This window comes from Melanotaenia boesemani, chromosome 17, assembly GCF_017639745.1.
Source record: "Melanotaenia boesemani isolate fMelBoe1 chromosome 17, fMelBoe1.pri, whole genome shotgun sequence".
In the NCBI taxonomy this organism is placed as follows: domain Eukaryota; kingdom Metazoa; phylum Chordata; class Actinopteri; order Atheriniformes; family Melanotaeniidae; genus Melanotaenia; species Melanotaenia boesemani.
The window spans coordinates 23,880,749-23,900,355 of NC_055698.1; the positions used below are offsets into that span (position 1 = coordinate 23,880,749).

The following is a 19,607-nucleotide window of genomic DNA, read 5'->3' on the forward strand; positions in this document are numbered from 1 at the left end:
TAAAAATCTCCATTTAATTTATTATTTAGAAAGTTCTGCATTAAAATCAAGCTCAAATCACATTTAAGTGAATGAAGACATTTCTTATCAGTATATTCATTAACTGACTGATTAACTGGTAAACATCATCATCAGATTGGTCCCAGCGCTGGGTGAACTGGTAGATGAATGAGTAGAAAGTTAAAATCTGTTTTGTAGTATTTAGATAAAGATTAGGAAACATTATATGTAAACTGTTTTCTATACATCATAACCTCTTATGTTAATCTGAATTTAATATTATGATGACATAATATTCACATAAACTAAATGATTCATTGATAATCATCATAAGACTGATCCAAGTCCCTGCTGGAGTCAGAACATTTCCATAGAGAAACACTTTGCATCAGCAGCACCATGCTCCAGTGCTCTGGGAGAGTTTATAGTCCTGAGAGTTGAAGACTGGATGACTGACAGCTGTCCTTCATGACAACAGAAGCCACAGAAATCCTCCTCATCAATAACATGACTTTGATCTGCGTCCTCATCTGGACTCTCCTCTGCTTCACTCAGGGTGAGGAAAATCATTGTTCTGTGATGTGAAAATCATTTGGAGTGTAGCTGAGTTTCACCTCACCATCTCATGTCCAGTGTTTCTTCTCTCTCCTCAGGGTCTGTTGGACAGAATGTTGTTGTGACTCAGTCAGCAGCCAAATCAGTGCAGCTCGGACAAACTGTCACTATTGACTGTAAGTTCAATCCAACAGTACCTCACTACTCTGGATCACAGTACTACCTGGCCTGGTACCATCAGAAACCTGGAGAAACTCCTAAAGCTCTGATCTACATGACATCTGAAAGATTTTCAGGAATCTCCTCCAGATTCAGTGGAAGTGGAGCAGGGAATGGAGTTGACTTCACTCTGACTATCAGTGGAGTTCAGGCTGAAGATGCAGGAGTTTATTACTGTCAGAGTTATCACAGTGGAGATGTGTTCACACAGTGAAAAAGCATCGTACAAAAACCTCCTTCAGTCAGACTGAACAGAAACTGAACTCAGTGCTGCAACTGGAAGTTACTCCAGCATTGATATAGTTCAGTAAACACTCACTGCAAACACACAGCAGAGGTGTTTTTATAAAATATACAGTCTGTTTTCATAATAACAGATGGATGATAATATCTTAACATATCTATATGAAATGACAGGTTACTAAAAACCCAGATGAAGCATGTTTGGACTGATTACAGAACAAGTAACTTTAGTTTCTGCCCAGAGTCACAGTTTTATCCTCCCAAAGTAACTGATTTATAATAGTCTAATGGATTAGATTCATACAGAGCGGTTCAAAGCACTCAGGCTTTACATGAATCCTTTATTCATTCGCTCCACATTCACACACTGGTGGTGGTAATTTACATGTGTATCCACATCTGTCCTGGGCCAGATTGATGGAAATGTGGCTTCCAATCAGCACCAACAACCTCTCCAGTCACCAGTCCTTCATACACATTCATACACCAGTGCTGCCAACACTGGAGGGAAGATGGGTCACGTGTTTGTCCATAAACACAACAGCTGATTGACTGGGGTGAAGCAGCTTTCTAACAATGTTATTCTAGCCAACCTTTAATTTTATTCATGCTATAAAACACTGAATCAGATAACAAACAACATCTCAGTCATGTTTTGTTTCCAGTGTTGCAACACTTGTGAGTTTAAGTGGTGTTTTTGATTATTGAGGAAGGGACATATAAGTTCAAACTTCTGCCAACTACTTTTCTAATATGGTTTTTACAATTTTTCTGTTTCTTTCCATGCAGGTAAGAACATTAAAAAAACATCATTCAGCTGAAATTATCATGTATTTAAGTTTTAAGTTTCAGTCTAAATAGTTGAATGTTGTATTGACTAGAAGTTCTTAAGATGCTGCATGATGAGTTGAAGAAATCTCACATGACAAGTTCTAGTTCTGTAGGTTTGCCTCTCATTATTTTTCATCTGTGAACTTTGAGTTATGAGCTAATTAGAAAAGGAAATGATGGCATTATATAAAAATGAGGGAGATGTTTATTTTCTCTTTGAGATTTATCTTTTTATTATCTATTCATGGTCATGACAACTCCATGTCCTGTCCTGTGTGCAGCTCATTAAAACAGTTTTACACAAATCCTCCTCAATGACACTGAAAAGGACAGAACTGCTGCAGTTACTGCAGAGACTTGATATTAAACACAAAATGACTTCATTTGATCAAAGTTTACAACACAAACAGTTACCAAAAACTTTGTGTAACAAGTTTTCCTAAACCCAAAGTTTTATCTGCAAACAAACATCAGATCTTCCTCTCAGTGTGTGTCACCTCTGAGCTTTAAGTAAAAAAAAAAATGCATAGAACACAAAAAAATCTTTCTTTTTATAAAATATTTATTAGAATTTATTTTGTATCTGCTGAGACTTCAATGTTATGAATAAGAGTCTGGATTCAACCATTTCTGCAGCTGAGTGACTGTGTGTGTTTGCATATGTGTCCTGCCTCTCTGCTCCCAGCTGTTAAGAGGTCAGTGTTGATCAGTGGCTGTTCAGACCTTTCAGAGACACTGAACACACCAGCAGCACAATGATGATGTCACTGACTCTACTGCTGACCACCCTGGGGCTCCTTGTTCAGGGTGAGACTCTCTTGTGAAAACTTTGCTTCGGGATGCAACCAGGTTCACCACAATGATGTTCTGCTGTGATGGAGAAACACTGAAACAAGCAGCTTTTACCTTCTTCCATCTATTCTCCATCTTAAAGAAAAATCTTTCTTCATCTTTCTCAAAGCTGGATTTGTCTCAGTAAATCTTCTACTCTTTCCCAGGTTCATCAGGAGAAACCATCCTGACTCAGACTCCTGGATCTCAGTCTGTTGTTCCAGGACAGACTGTCTCCATCACATGTAAAACCAGTACAGGTGTTGGCAACTATCTTCACTGGTACCTTCAGAAACCAGGAGAAGCTCCTAAACTCCTGATTCGTTATGCTACAACTCTCCACTCTGGAATTCCGAGTCGTTTTAGTGGAAGTGGATCTGGTTCTTACTTCACTCTGACCATCAGTGGAGTTCAGGCTGAAGATTCAGGAGTTTATTACTGTCAGCAGAGTAACAGCTTCCCGTTCACACAGTGATACAACGTCGTACAAAAACCTCCCTCAGCTGGAGAGGAACTGATCTGAACCAACAGCTGCACTGAGACTAAAACAGTAGAAGAACTGAGACTAAACTGCAAAGATTTTTGTAATTAAATTTAGTGTTAGGACTTAATATCTCAAAAACATTATAGATTTTAATCGTCATACAAATATCAATTAGAAAAGTTTGATTTCATTCGTTTGATTTTATTTCATATTTAACAACAACACAGTCATATATGATTTTAAATTGCTGAGATTAAATTTAAAGTTTAATATGAAAGTAATATTGAATTTCGTATCTAAAATGTGAAGTTATATTAAAAATATTATTTTTTGTGTTGCAGCAAATCTGAATTTTATAAGAAAATACAGACAGGAGGTTTTTTATCTGATGATTTTTTTTATATTAATAGTAATAATTATCTTAAGCTTACATCTAAATATTTATTTTTTGTCAATAAATTTACATTAACAAGAAAACATTTAATTTTGCCTAAAATCTATATATTTATATATTTTACTCGATTAGGTAAAAAAAAAAAAAAATAAAAAAACTTTCCATGTAACAACTAAAATTGTGGTTTAATCGTAGTTTTGTTTTGATCTAATCCAGCATCTATTCCCTTTTAATTAAGATCAATAAGTCACATTTATATGAACAAACATGGAAAAAATGATTTGATGAACAGACATTTATTATCATAGAATATTAAAAGAATTAAAGATTGGAACAAAGCAGTAAAAATTGTTTTTAGATATCTTATAATCATCTCTACATGTTGAAAGAACCAAAAAATCTGTTTGATATAAAAATCTTTATTTTATAGAAACACAGATGAAGAGAGAAACTAAGAATTTTAAAAAAAGCTTTGAAAAAGAGAAAGAAATGAAAGATCAGTGACATCTGAGAGTCCCAGTAAATCAGGTCAGTACTGGGAACACTGGTCTCTCCTCAGTGTCTCTGAGAGTGGAGACTGGGAGCCCTGGGTGGCCTCACAGGTCACAGAGCCCACCTTCCTCCACTGGTCTGCAGAGAGCCTCAGGGTGCTGCTCCAGCTGTAGTGGCCGTCCTTCTGCAGCACCCCGGGGCTCCTGCTGTCCTCATAGCTGCTGCTGCTGCTGCCGTCCACCTTCCAGGACAGACTCCAGTCTGAGGGGAAGCCCTTGTTGGCCAGACACATGAGTGTGGCCTTCCCCTGCTGCAGCTCCTCTGTGGAGGGGGGCAGCACCGTCAGGGTGGGACGAATATCACCTAGGAGACACCAATCAGATTAGAGCACAAGAACCACACAGCTGTCAGTCACACAGAAGACAGTTGGACACCTTTACTGTGAGAGAGGAGATTTCCCTCCTTTAAGAAGTTTCAGTAACATTTTATCTGCTTCATCTCTCGCACATTGTTTCACTTCCCTTTTAGAAACCTTTCATGCATGTCAGGACACAGAATCCTCATATAAGCTGACATACATGAAACTACTGAACATGTTTAACATAAAAACATTAACTGCACTTTAAATGTCTAAAGAAATTAGTCAAACTTTTAAGCAAAAATTTGAAAAATTATTCACAAAATTCAACAATGAAACTCAGATTAAAAATGTGTAAATGTTGTGATCTTAAACATTCTGTATATCACTGAAATCCTGGTACAAACATAGCTGCTGTTCTACTTTGCAGGAAAGCAGCAACTGATCATTTCCACTGTTGAAGGACAAGATGGTTTAACAAAGATCCAAAGACTGAATTCACAATTTAACAGATCTGACTAGAAAATAAAACATTGTTTAAACATTTTTATGCTGCTCCAACTAATTTATATTAATCACATTAAAAGATTAAATGATTAAATATGACCTTCAGTAACACTGTTCACAATAAGTTTAACTCAACATTCAGATGTTTTAAAGACATCATTCTAATAAAAACTATTTTTGTTCTTTGATCAGTAAAGTTGTTTAAAACATTTACTGGAAAATGTGAAGAAAACTTTTTAATTTAATCTCAACGAAGAGAAACTAACAACAAAATATGAATATGAAAGTTTTTTAGGTCATTCTGATAAGAAGTGAGATATTAAAAGACTACAGTTATGTCCCTTATTAATAAAAAGTTTGATAATATTTATAAACTTACTTCCAACATCCAGTCTGGTTCCTCCACCAAAAGTCAACCACAGTGATACAAACTGGTTGAGTCGTCGTACAAAAACCTCTGACTGTAGAGAGACACGGCTCTCTGACTTTCAACACAACAAACCTTCCTCTGATAAAACTTAAACTACAAGTCTTCAAATATCTAAATATGTGATTATTTTATGGCTCCTTTTTAACAAATCCTGGATTTTTAGGTTTTTCCTTCAAATATTAAACATTAAGCTGCATTTGTTGCTGCTGATAAAAAACTAATGAAGAAAATTTTGAGGAAATAAAAACTCACAACATCTCAGACTTAAAGATGAATTAATGAAAATTCTGTACACATAAAAATTTTAAACATATTTTGAATATTTAACTTACTTCCAACATCCAGTCTGGTTCCTCCACCGAACGTGTACCACAGTCATACAAACTCGTTGAGTCGTCGGACAAAAACCTCTGACTGTACAGAGACACGGCTCTCTGACTCTGGAACAAACATTGCAGCAGAACATTTCAAGTGTTTGTGAACTAAGAATTTGCTGACAAAATATTTCACAGACATGAGAATAATATTTTCTTTATTGTACAATGATGGATATTTTTAAGTGATTTAAATATAAAGACACATATACTTAGAAAATGACCATAAACACAAATTTAAAGGAATAACCAGACAATTTATGCTGCATAAAAACTGCATAAAGGATTTAATAAACCTGAATAAAAGAATTGTTAATTCATATTGGAATACACTTAAAATATCTCAACACTGATGTTTATACAGTAAGTAAATAAAGTTAATTTAAGTGCTTTTCACACATGGACAGTCACAAAGTGACACAGAGTAAAATTATGATTAAATTAAATACCAAAGTAGCCAATGAAAAGATGGCATAAGACACAATAAAATAAACAGCTAGTGAAAAATAAAACTTTCAACTAAAAGCCTGTTTGAATGAGAAATTTTTAGCTAATTTTTAAAGGACTCCACAGATTTAACTAAATGTAGTTGAAGTGGACTGTTACACAAGCTTGGTACCACAGACTGAAAGCCTCTGTCCCTCCTGGTCTTTGGTCGTGTACGAGGGACAACAAACATTCTGAGCCAGAGAACAAAGACAGCGAGCAGCAGTGGATTTTATAAGGCAAGGCAAGGCAGTTTATTTGTACAGCACATTTCATGTACAGGACAATTCAAAGTGCTTTACATAAAACAAAGACATTACAGATATTTAGAATAGTAAAATGCACACATAATCACAATAAAATAATAAATTACATTAAAATTATTAAAAGCAAGATAAGTTAAAGAAGTTACCGTGCAGATTTCATGCATAGGCGCATGAGAAAAGAAATGTTTTTAACCTGGATTTAAAAATGTCTACATTTGGTGAAGGTTTAATCTCCACTGGCAGTTTGTTCCATTTGTTTCCAGCATAACAGCTAAATGCTGCTTCTCCATGTTTAGTCTGGACTCTGGTTCGGACTAGTTGACCAGAGTCTTTGGATCTAAGAGCTCTGCTATGTTAATATTCTCTGAACATATCACAAATGTATTCTGGGCCTAAACCATTCTGAAATTTGTAAACAAGCAGAAGGGTTTTAAAATCTATTCTGTGACTGACTGGAAGCCAGTGTAAAGATTTTAAAACTGGTGTGATGTGTTCAGATCTCTTAGTCCTGGTTAAAACTCTAGCAGCAGCGTTTTGGATGAGCTGCAGATGTTTAATGCTCTTTTTAGGAAGTCCTGTTAAAAGACCATTACAGTAATCCAGCCTACTGGAGATGAATGCATGGATGAGTTTCTCTTGGTCTTTCTGGGAGACTAAACTTTTAATTCTGTTGATGTTTCTGAGCTGGTAAAAAGCTGTCTTAGTGACAGCTTTGATATGGCTGCTGAAAGTCAGATCTGAGTCTATCAACACTCCCAGGTTACGAACTTGGTTGGTGATTTTAAGAGCACGAGTCTCTAGGTGTTTACCAATGCTGTCCCTCTTCTCTTTGCTACCAAACAGAATAATCTCAGTTTTATCTTCATTTAATTGTAGAAAATTCTCCTTCATCCAGGTGTTTATTTGCTCCAGACACTGACACATTAAGTCTATTGGACTGCAGTCATCTGGTGACAGAGACACATAAAGTTGTGTATCATCTGCATAACTTTGATAATTAATGCTATAGTTCTGTAATATTTTACCCAAAGGGAGCATATACAAGTTGAACAGAAGAGGTCCAAGGACTGACCCCTGGGGGACTCCACAAGTCATGGTCACTTGTTTGGATTTATAGCTGCCGATCGTAACAAAATAACTCCAGCCTTCTAAATAGGACCTGAACCAGTTAAGGACCGCTCCAGAAAGTCCAACCCAGTTTTCCAGCCTGTGCAACAGGATTCTGTGATCTACAGTATCAAACGCAGCACTGAGATCCAGTAGAACCAGGACTGATACTTGACCAGAATCAGTATTCAACCTAATGTCATTTAACACTTTGACCAGAGCTGTTTCAGTGCTGTGATGAGGTCGGAAGCCGGACTGAAATTTATCAAGATTTCCACTTTCATTTAAAAAGTCATTAAGCTGGTGAAATACAACTTTTTCAATAATCTTGGAAATAAAAGAGAGGTTAGAGACAGATCTATAGTTGTTCATTATAGAGGCGTCTAGAGTCCTTCTCTTTAGGAGTGGCTTAATAGCAGCTATCTTTAGTGACTTGGGAAAAATGCCTGATGCCAGTGAGCTGTTAACTATCAGTAGGAGATCACTTTCTACTGACGTAAAAACTGTTTTTAAAAAGTCGGATGGTATCATGTCCAGAGTGTATGTTGTTGATTTCAAATGCCAAAAAAAAAAAGAATTATTTCCAGGTTTTAGACACAGACTAGTTTTCTTGTTTGACTGTGTGGAATTAATATTTTGTCTGATTGTTTTAATTTTTTGGCTAAAAAAGTTTGCAAATTGGTTGCATTTCTCAGTGGAAAGAAGGTCTGGTCTTATCTGTATAGGAGGATTAGTAAGTTTTTCAATCATAGCAAGCAGTGCGAGAATTGTTGACATTCCTGTTAATCATTTCAGATAAATGCAGCTCTCTGGCCTTGCACAGCTCATTGTTATAGTTACGCAGGCTTTGTTTGTACAGCTCATAGTGAATTTGAAGTTTTTTTTTTTTTTTTTTTTTTGAAGTTTATATCAACACCCTTTGAAATAACCAGGTCCAGAATGTGACCTCGAATGTGGGTCGGTTCTTTTACATGTTGCCACAAACCAAACATGTCCAATATGGAATAAAATTCCTTGACATTACCATCCGTCATGTTATTTACGTGAATGTTAAAATCCCCAGTTATGATGAAATGGTTGAAATCAGTAAAGATAACTGACAATAATTCAGAAAATTCATCAATAAAATTTGCACAATGTCCTGGACGTCTGTAGATGATTAGAAATAGGATTTTAGGAATGCCCCTTAAAATAAAACTAAGATATCCAAAAGAAGTACAATCACCAAATGAAATCTCTTTACACTGGAATGAATATTTAAATAAGGCAGCTTCTCCTCCCCCTTTCCTCCCGTTTCGACATTTATTCATAAAACTAAAATGAGGGGCTGCTGTTTCATTAAGAACTGTAGCACCTGTGTCTTTTGTTAACCATGTTTCTGTCAAAAAAAGGAAATCTAAACTGTGAGAAATGATGAAGTCATTAACTAACAGTGACTTGTTGGACAGAGATCTAACATTTAGTACAGCAGCTTTATGAAGTTTACACTGGTCTCTGAGTTATACAAGGTACAGTTAACAGATTAGATTGATTCACCCTACAAGTTGACTGTGTTCGATTCCTTATTTTACTAACAAACACAGGAATCCTACTGGGTCCAGGCTTGATCTCAGAACAGCTGTCAGTAGTAGCAAAACTACAGCAAGGACCCTGAACACATCATGGCATGTTATCTTTGTTGTGAATTCTGCTGCTCTGGGAACCTCCTGCACCTCCTCCTGTGCCTTGCTCTGCCAGGACAGATGATCTAAGAGGAGGATGAGGAGGGGGAGGAGGGGGAGCCCTGTATTTCCTGGTAGATGGTGGTCGCTGGAGTCCAGACCGGGATAGAGACATCCTTTGAAGACCTTGGGTGATGTGGAGAAGAGGGTCTGGTGAGGGGGGACAGCTGGGAGTTGATCGCTTCTCTGCTGTGTCCTTCGCTCTTATCTGTACACTTATGTTTGGGTTTGCCATCCCAACAGCATGACGCAAGTGTGCACCAAGTAATCTGCATCCAGTTAGATTTGGATGCACACCATCAGGTCTGAATCGCTCCTTACAGTTCCAAAAGATATTGAAGTTATCAATGAACTTTATCCCATGGGTGATACATGCGTTTGATAACCATGTGTTCAGGCCAAGAAGTCTACTGAAAAGTTAAATTCCTTTACCTGATGTAGGAATGGGTCCTGAAATGTAAACATGGTGTGCTCCAAAATGACACAGTCTCTCCAACAGCAGAGAAAAGTCTTTTTTCAGGATCTCAGAGCCAATTTTCCTCCTCAGAATATCAAAAGACCCTGTGTGGCCAATAATCTTCATACCATCTGGATGTGAAGACAGAATGGTCGGCAACATCTCTGTCAGTTCCCTGACTGATGTATCAAAAAGTGTTATTTTCCGTCTTTGCCATCCTTGCATGCTGTGTTATAGAGTCCCCAGTCAGAATTGGGTCTATTTGTTTTTGTGTGGAGGCGCTAAGAAGCTGACATTTATAATCTGGGGTCTTATCATTTTCTTCTCTCTAAGTCAATATAATTTCCTTTAGGGATTAATAAAGTATTTTTCCTACAAGAACTTTAAACAACTCTTAAAATAAGTGGGATAAAGTAAAGAGTATATGTGACACGGGTGGAGAGCGAGCAAGGTGAACAGAGGGAAACATCAAGTGTTGGAAAGAATTTTTATTCTATCAAATAAAACTGTAAGGTCATTATTTAAAATATTCACTGGGGGAATGTAGGTGTAGCAAAAGGAAACCAATTAAAATCAGGGAGGCTAAAGTGCTTGGAAAAAAAAAATAAATAAAAAGTTCAGAGGTCCAGATGAAGCAGGGCAGTCCGTGTAGTTCCTACAGCCATCAATCCCGCTATGGACTTCTGGAAAAGAAGGGAGATTTCTGCGAGTACTCTGCTTCAGTACACTCAACCACAAAAGGCTTCCATTAACAGGTGTTGCTAAAGATCCAATCGATACTTACACGCCAGAGCCTCCTGCTCTGCCTCTGCTTGTCTTTCACGTAGCAACCCCTTCCTTTTGCTGTGTAGCGGCTTCTCCACTGTACTCCAGTCCCGCATCCACCTCTCGGTCTGCTGCACACTGCCTCCAGCCTCTTTTACCCACTGTTGTAAGTCCCGCTTCTCTTCTTCTTCTTTATTTTTGGCGGGTGGCACCTTCCAATCAGATGCATTACTGCCACCTACTATGCTGGAGTGTGGGTCTGAGAGGATAAGACACACACACACACACAAAAAAAAAAAAAAAAAAGACTAGATTCTAGTAATTAATCCAGTTTCCTTTAGGAAACATAACAAGTACTTCCATGGCTCACCCCTTAATATAGATGATAGCTGGAGACCAGCTTTCATTAAACCTACATGGAATTTAATTTTTTCTGCTGAATATTTTGGACACTGACATAACACATGTTGAACTGTCTCTTCTTCACCACAATTTTCACACAAACCTGATGGGTGTTTGCCTATTAAGTTTAATGTTTTGTTTAAGCCAGTGTGTCCAATTCTGAGTCTAGTGATGACCTGTTCTTTCCTCGTGCTGCCCCCTGCTGGTCTCATTTTGCCCACCTTCCCCTGGATTGAATGTAAGTGTCTGCCTGTCCTTTCTTCATCCCATTTCTTTTGCCATTCCTGCAAGATGTGTCTTTTGATTATAGATTTAGTTTCCATTTTACTGAATGCTATCACCGTGATATCATCCAGTTCTAATGCCTCCTTTGCTAATTTGTCTGCCCTTTCATTCCCTTTGACACCCAGATGTGCTGGAACCTACATAAAAATGCCGGATATATTATTGCTTTTAAATCTAGAAAGTGCTGCAAATATCTCATTTAACATATCTTGTCTCGTTTGTGAGAAAGAAGACTGAATTGATGCCAGGACTGAATGAGAGTCAGAGCAGATGACGGCCTTAGTAGCCCTGGTGTCCTCTATCCACTGTAAAGCTGTTTTCACTGCCATCATTTCCACTGTAAAAACTGCTAAGTGATCTGGAGTTCGTCTTTTGATATCTTTTGCTAGTGTAGGAAATGTCACTGAAAACCCTGTTTTTCCTGTTATGGGATCTTTTGAACCATCTGTATAAATAACAACACAATCCTGATACAACATTTCAAGTCTATCGTTCATTAATATTTGGGCATTTGCTATTCCTTTGTACTTATTCCTGTTTTCCATGAAGTATAAGTCAATGGAGACTGCAGGAATAAACCATGGTGGAGTAACTGATAACAGAACTGTAGGAATAAAACAAAGGTTATTTAATCCCATTTCATCAGCAAAATGTGCACTGCTCCATATTAAACACTTTGTTCTGTCTTTTTCACTTTCCCAACAAGGAAGGATTACCTTAGTTGTTGGATGTCTGTCCAGAGTGTGACCTTGAAGATATGCCCAGTAATTCATCAGCAGTTGCTGTCTTCTTAATCCCAAAGGTAATTCTCCCATTTCCACCTGTATTCCTGCAACTGGGGATGTTTTAAATGCTCCATAACATAATCTTAAACCCTTCATAGCCTCCATAATCTAATACAGATCGAATCAGTGCTATATATATATATCTTTCGTAATGCTCCCCATTCACACCCCGTAAGGCACCTCATGATATTCAAAGTTCCTTTACATTTAGTACCTATTCTTGTTATATGTTCCTTCCAGGTCAAAGTGCTATCCAGCCACATTCCGAGGAATTTAAATGATCTGACCTGCTCCAGTTTTTCTCCATACATTTTTAAATCTGTTACTACATTTCTCTTTCTACTAAATATTACAACTTTTGTTTTTTTCTACTGAAAACCGAAAGCCCCAGTAATACGACCATTTTTCTACAACCTCTATTGCAAGTTGTATCCTCTGTTCAATATAATTAATATTCCTTCCTCGTTTCCACAGGGCCCCATCATCTGCAAACAGAGAGCGCTCTATATCATTTTGCACAAGATCAAAAGCATCATTAATCATAATTGTGAATAATACCGGGCTGATCACACTTCCCTGTGGGGTGCCGTTATCTACCTTATACTTTCTGGATAAATAAGATCCAATTCTTACCTGAATGACTCTATCAAACCAAAAAAATCTTTAATCCAGTTGAATGTCCTACCCGTTACCCCCATCTGATCCAACTTTATCATTAAGCCCTCCTTCCATACCATATCATATCATAAGCTTTTTCAATGTCAAAAGATACTGCCATTACTGTTTCTTTAGTTATTTGGGCCCTCTTGACTTCTGTTTCCAGCCACACAACTGGATCCATGGCTCCCCTACCTTTCCTAAATCCACTTTGAAAAGGAATCACACAGCCTCTACTTTCCAAATAATAATTTAATCTATCTGTGATCATTCTCTCCATTATCTTACCTACATGTGAAGTTAATGCAATTGGTCTGTAGTTCATGGGATTTGTGGGGTCCCTACCCGGCTTTCTGATTGGGATAACGACAGCCTCCTCCAGCTTCTGGGCAAAACTCCCTCTTCCCACACTTTATTATAAAACCCTAGAAGTTTCTGTGATGCTATTTTCCCTAAGTTCTTTAACATATGTAACAAATGTCATCTTTTCCTGGAGCAGATGTTCCAGCCTTCCCAAGAGCTCTCCTCATCTCCTCTAGTGTAAATGGAGCATCCATTGCACTCTGAGTATTAACTCTACGCTCCAGGACCCCTGGGTGAGCAGCACTAGTTTCCTCCCTGCCTCTTTTTCCCTCTTCTGTCAAACTATCGGAACTATGGATCTTAGTGAGTACCACTGCTATTATTTCTGCTTCTGCTATTATTTCTGCTTTCTCTGCATCAGACACTGCATTTTGTTCATTATGTTTTAATACTGGATATTGCCATTCCCTTCTAATCCCTCTCATCCTCCTAATCATTCCCCAGACATCCTCCACGGGTATTGATTTCCCAATTTTATTACAAAAAGACTGCCAGCTATGTTTTTTTGCTTTCCAGATGGTTTTGCGAAGAACTGCTTGTGCTTGTTTATATTGAATTAAATGTTGGAAATTGTGCGTTTTCCTGAGTTGCTTAAAGGCTTTATTTCTCTCCTTTAAAGCTACACCACATGCTGCTGTCCACCATAGGACTCCTTTCTTCTTCATTTTACCTTTACTCCTAGGAATAACTTGATATGCTGTTGACAAAAAAATATGTCGAAATCTTTCATCCACTACCTCAATATCTACATTTAAGTTTAATTTAGCCATTTCTTTTTCACACACATCACTGAATTTCTCCCAATGTGCCCTACTAAAAATCCACCTCCCTGGTCTGTCTCCCCGATACTGAACATTTTTAATCAAACAGTTACAAAAGATTGGAAAGTGATCACTTCCTAATACAGACTGTTCCCATAATTCCCATTCACACATTCAAGCTAGGTTTCTAGACACCAGAGTGAGATCTATTGCTGACGTTTTTCCTGTGAGCATCTCTATCCTTGTGCCCCTTCCATCATTTAAACATACCAGCCCCTTTTCTTCCAACAATTCCTCTATCACTTCACCATTTAAATCTGTTCTCCCACCTCCCCATAAGGTGCTATATGCATTAAAATCTCCACAAAGGATTACCCTGTTACTGTCAAGTCCTTCTATTCTACACAATCTATCAAGAATCAACTTCTTACAAGGATTATAAAAAATTAATAACAGTTATCGCTCCCTCAGTTGTCCATAATTCAGTACCAATGTCTTCTAATTCACTACCTTTACCTATCTCCCTAAATGGCAAACCTTCACGAATAAAAGTAGCACATCCTCCACCCACCCCTTCCATCCTATCAAGTCTGATGCTAACATAGCCAACTATTTTAAAATCCAGTCTGGGTCTCAGCCATGTTTCCTGCAAACAGATTACGTCAGGTTTCCTTGCTAAATCATTAATAAACATTTTCAATTCATGTCCGTTAGCCAACACACTTCTAGCATTCCATTGTAGCAAAAGGACCATATTAATATACCTACCCTATCCGTAGATGCTCTTGGCTGGCCTGCATACTCAGATCATTCCTCACTTCCTCCCAAGTTAATTCCTTGATGTCAAGGTGGTGGATTGCTGCCTTAACAATGATTTGTATTCTTTCCGTTTTAGATTTTACCTCCATAGTTTCATTTACGACTCCTGCAATGAAAGTGACCAGCTTCTTTAAATCAATCAGAACTTTTCCGTCCATTTCTTTGCTCTGTTCCATACAGTGTTGTCCTTGGATGCTTCCCCTACCTACCTGTTCCTCTTGTGTTTTCACACTCCTGACAGCTTCTGCATATGTGATTTTATTTTGCACTCTAACTCGCTGTATTTCCACCTCCCTTTTCATTACCTCATATCCTGCATAAGCCACACTGTGACACCCCCCACAGTTACAACATTTTGGTTGTACACCTTGTCCACACTTGCCATAGTCATGATGGCCTCCACATCTTGCACATCTTCTCTTACCCTTACAAACCAGGGCAACATGCCCAAATCTTTGGCAGTTAAAGCACCGTAAAGGCTTTGGTACATATTCTCTCACTCGATAGTTCAAGAATCCAAGAGTTGCGTTGCTTGGAAGTACTTCATCTTCAAACACCACACCTTCGCTATCTGTCCTTTCACCGTTTCTCGTTATCTGAATCCTTCGAGCATCTCCTACTCTCCCTCCTCTTAGGTTTTGTTTAATCTCTTCCACTGTCACTCCAACCGGGACTCCCCATATCACTCCTTTGACCCATTTCCTCCTGTTTCAACGCGACTTACGCTTGTCACCTTCCACTTACCTATTTCCCTCAACTTACCTGCCCTCTCCTGCTGCTCCTCATTTTTACAAACAATAAATTACCATCTCTCAGCACCTTGGCCATAACAATGTCTCCTACCTGATTTTTCAACACTGTTGAAAGTTTCACTGGACTCATGGCAGATAAACCATTGTCTTCTCCGAAGCGTAGTATAATCTTCCATTTTTCTGCCTGATCCTGAGGTCTCTCATATCCAACATTCCTAACTTTCTTACTTCTATTTTCAAAGGATTCACTCCTTCTTTTTACCCTCTGACTGCCACTATCTCGACTTATCTCCATAAGATCCTCACCTTCAGAAAAGTCAGTGTCTCCCCACTCAGGCCCATTCACAGCATAGCTGCACCCACCCGCCATCGCTCTCATTGATTCTCCCGATTTCCTCATTCTACCAGGAATACCTCTCCTCCTATCGCCAAGTGATCCACATTCCTTTTCGCCACATTCATCCACCGAGTTTTGTTTCTGATTTCGCAATAGTGATTTGACAATCGACTCTTTTCCACGCGCCTTCCAGAATAACTCCTTTCATGTCGATGTCTTTTTTTTCCTTGTGCTCATGGAAGTTTTCTTGACACAGTAGTCTTTCCAGCGTCTTTTAGTCCCACTTCTCCTGTCACAAGGTTCTCTTTATTTCCAGGTGCTGCCTTCTGGCTGGCTCACTCTGGCTGCTGATAGGCCCATCAATTTGTCACAGGTGGGAGTCATTTTCCCCAATCAGTCTGCAGACCCAAGGTGAGTGAAATTGAATACAATTAAAACCAGATCAATTAAATCCATGCAATAAATACAAATTAAAACTATATCAAACACCAAATAAAGGGAAAACCTCTAAACCATATAAAAAAAACAGAACGTTCACTTCAACCCTGTGACATATAAAACAGGAGTGATGTGAGCTTGCTTGCTTGAATGTATTAATAATCTGGCTGCAGCATTTTGAAAAGACTGGAGGTGTAAAAGAGGTGATGATTTGTGCAAGTTGTTAAATAGATAATTACAATAATCTAAACATAAGGACACAAATACATGCATGATTCTTCCAGTTCAGCTGTGGAGACCATATGTACCCATTTAAAAATGTTTCTTGAGTTACAAAAAAAAAATAAAAATTAAAAACATATTATGTGGTATATGAATTTTTAAAATAGTAAATGGAGGGAATAATATAATTCCTTATTGACAAAGTTCTCCATTAAACTCAAGCTTAAAACACATTCAAGTGAATAAACACATTTCATATCATTATAAAGATTCACTGACTGATTCAGTGGTAAACATCATCATCAGATTGGTCCCAGAGCTGGTTGAACTGGTAGATGAATGAGTAGAAAGTTAAAATCTGTTTTGTAGTATTTAGATAAAGATTAGGAGACATTATAATATAAACTTTTTCTCTACAACATAAACTCTCAAATGTTAATATGAATCTAAAATTATGATGACATAATATTCACATAAACTAAATGATTCATTGACAATCATCATCAGATTGATTCAAGTCCCTGCTGGAGTCAGAACATTTCCATAGAGAAACACTTTGCATCAGCAGCACCATGCTCCAGTGCTCTGGGAGAGTTTATAGACCTGAGAGTTGAAGACTGGATGACTGACAGCTGTCCTTCATGACAACAGAAGCCACAGAAATCCTCCTCATCAATAACATGACTTTGATCTGCGTCCTCATCTGGACTCTCCTCTGCTGCTGCTTCACAGGTAAAGTCCAGAGAATCAAACTCCTCTCCTCTATGAACATCCGTCCCTCTGAAATGAAGCCGACTAAACCATGAAGCTGTTTTATGTTTTTGTCTCTGTATCCTCAGAGTCCAGAGGACAGGTGAGAGTAACAGTCAGCAGCAGTGACATCTGATCTGAGAGGAACCGTCACCATCACAAAACCAGTCAGAATATTTATCGCGACCATTTCTCCTGGTACCAACAGAAAGACGGACAAACTACTAAACTCCTCATATACTATACAAGCAGCAGAGAATCAGGGATTCCAGGTCGTTTTACAGGCAGTGGATCAAACTCTGACTTCACTCTGACCATCAGTGGAGTTCAGGCTGAAGATGCTGCAGTTTATTACTGTACAGGGCGATTCTACATCAACAGTCAATATTCATTCACACAGTGAAAACAGTCGTACAAAAACCTCCCTCAGAAACAGAAAGTGAACTGACTGCTTCAAAGACTCATACAGTTCAATGAACACACCCCCCACAAAGAACATTAAACCTGTCCATATGAGGACAAGTTTGAAGAGTGAAAACAGCCTTAATGAATGTGTTTTTAATCATACTTGCAACATATTTACAAGTAGAATTACAATTGTTTTAACCATATTAAAAATAAATATAAATGAACAGATAAAAAGATAAACATGAATCTACAGCATCTGAGACGTCTCATGGTAAACATCAAAACTTTAAACCCCAGGGATTTATGTTTGATATGAACTGAAACTCATTACTATTTACACAAAGTAACTTTATTATTTAAACATTTACATTTTTATAATTATTAGTTACAAAAATACTCATCTTGAAAATATGAGATTAACCTGTAAATATTTGTAAACTGATGATTTTGTAATTTGATCCAAAGTTTCAAAGCAGTTTTTGATGGAAATACATTGAACGGTTTTGATCAAGTTCAAAACTAAATCTTAACATTAAAGTCAAAAACAACAAAAAAAGTCTGAAAATGCAGCATGAAGACTTTTAGAAACGTGACACCATTCTCCAGAAATGTGATTACATGGATTTCTGACAAAACAATTCAGCTGGAACCAAAAAAAACCTTTTTTTTTTATTTTCTGGTTCTCATCATGTTTTTCAAAATTCTGATTGGAGTTTATTCATCAAGTTTTCTGTTAGTGTCATGATCAATATATACTCGCAGCACATCTCAGCTTTACTTAAATCTTTAATCTTTACCTTACAGACTACCATGTAAGATCTGATCTGATGGCATCTTCATGAAGCTGTTGAACTGTGAAAACTTTAGAGACCTTATCAGCTGATTATCTTCATCATCATGTTCTCATCCGTGAAGATGAAACATGACGACATGTAGAGGACAGCTGCAGCTGAGTGACTGTGTGTGTTTGCATATGTGTCCTGCCTCTCTGCTCCCAGCTGTTAAGAGGTCAGTGTTGATCAGTGGCTGTTCAGACCTTTCAGAGACACTGAACACACCAGCAGCACAATGATGATGTCACTGACTCTACTGCTGACCACCCTGGGGCTCCTTGTTCAGGGTGAGACTCTCTTGTGAAAACTTTGCTTCAGGATGCAACCAGGTTCACCACAATGATGTTCTGCTGTGATGGAGAAACACTGAAACAAGCAGCTTTCACCTTCTTCCATCTATTCTCCATCTTAAAGAAAAATCTTTCTTCATCTTTCTCAAAGCTGGATTTGTCTCAGTAACTCTTCTACTGTTTTCCAGGTTCATCAGGAGAGACCATCCTGACTCAGACTCCTGGATCTCAGTCTGTTGTTGCAGAACAGACTGTCTCCATCAAATGTAAAACCAGTGTTAGCACCAGCTATCTTCACTGGTATCTTCAGAAACCAGGAGAAGCTCCTAAACTCCTGATATATGCAGCTTCAAATCGTCAGTCTGGAATTCCGAGTCGTTTCAGTGGAAGTGGATCTGGTTCTGACTTCACTCTGACCATCAGTGGAGTTCAGGCTGAAGATTCAGGAGTTTATTACTGTCAGCAGAGTGGCAGCTTCCCGTTCACACAGTGATACGTCGTACAAAAACCTCCCTCAGCTGGAGAGGAACTGATCTGAACCAACAGCTGCACTGAAACTAAAACAGGAGAACTGAGGCTAAAGTGCAAAGATTATTGTCATCAAATTAAGTTTTATGAATTAATATCTCAAAAAGATTATAGATTTTAATGGTCAGACAAATATCAAATAGAAAAGTTCATTTCATTTGTTTGATTTTTTGTTCATATAGAACAAAAACAGTCATATATGATTTTAAATTGCTGAGAATAAATGAAAAATTTAATATGAAAGTTATATTTAATTTACTATTTAAAAATGGGAAGTTATAATAAAAATACAATTTTTTTTTTTCAGCAAACCTGAATTTAATAAGAAAATAGACAGAATAGGTTTTTTTATCTGATTTTTTTTTTTTTTTATTAATAGCAATAATTATCTTAAGCTTACATCAAAATATTTTTTTCAATAAATTAACATTAACAAGTAAACATTTAATTTAGTCTA

General features: G+C 37.7%; 3 gene segments (V, D, J or C); all 3 read left to right on the forward strand.

Moving 5' to 3' along the window:
* The first annotated feature begins 487 nt into the window (after positions 1-487).
* LOC121656354 lies at positions 488-988 on the forward strand. The segment is given in 2 exon segments: positions 488-556; positions 654-988. Coding segments are annotated over 2 exon segments (384 nt in total).
* A 1,575-nt stretch (positions 989-2,563) lies between these two features.
* Positions 2,564-3,154, forward strand: LOC121656238. The segment is given in 2 exon segments: positions 2,564-2,655; positions 2,847-3,154. Coding segments are annotated over 2 exon segments (360 nt in total).
* A 15,394-nt stretch (positions 3,155-18,548) lies between these two features.
* Positions 18,549-19,115, forward strand: LOC121656247. The segment is given in 2 exon segments: positions 18,549-18,619; positions 18,811-19,115. Coding segments are annotated over 2 exon segments (357 nt in total).
* Positions 19,116-19,607: the final 492 nt, after the last annotated feature.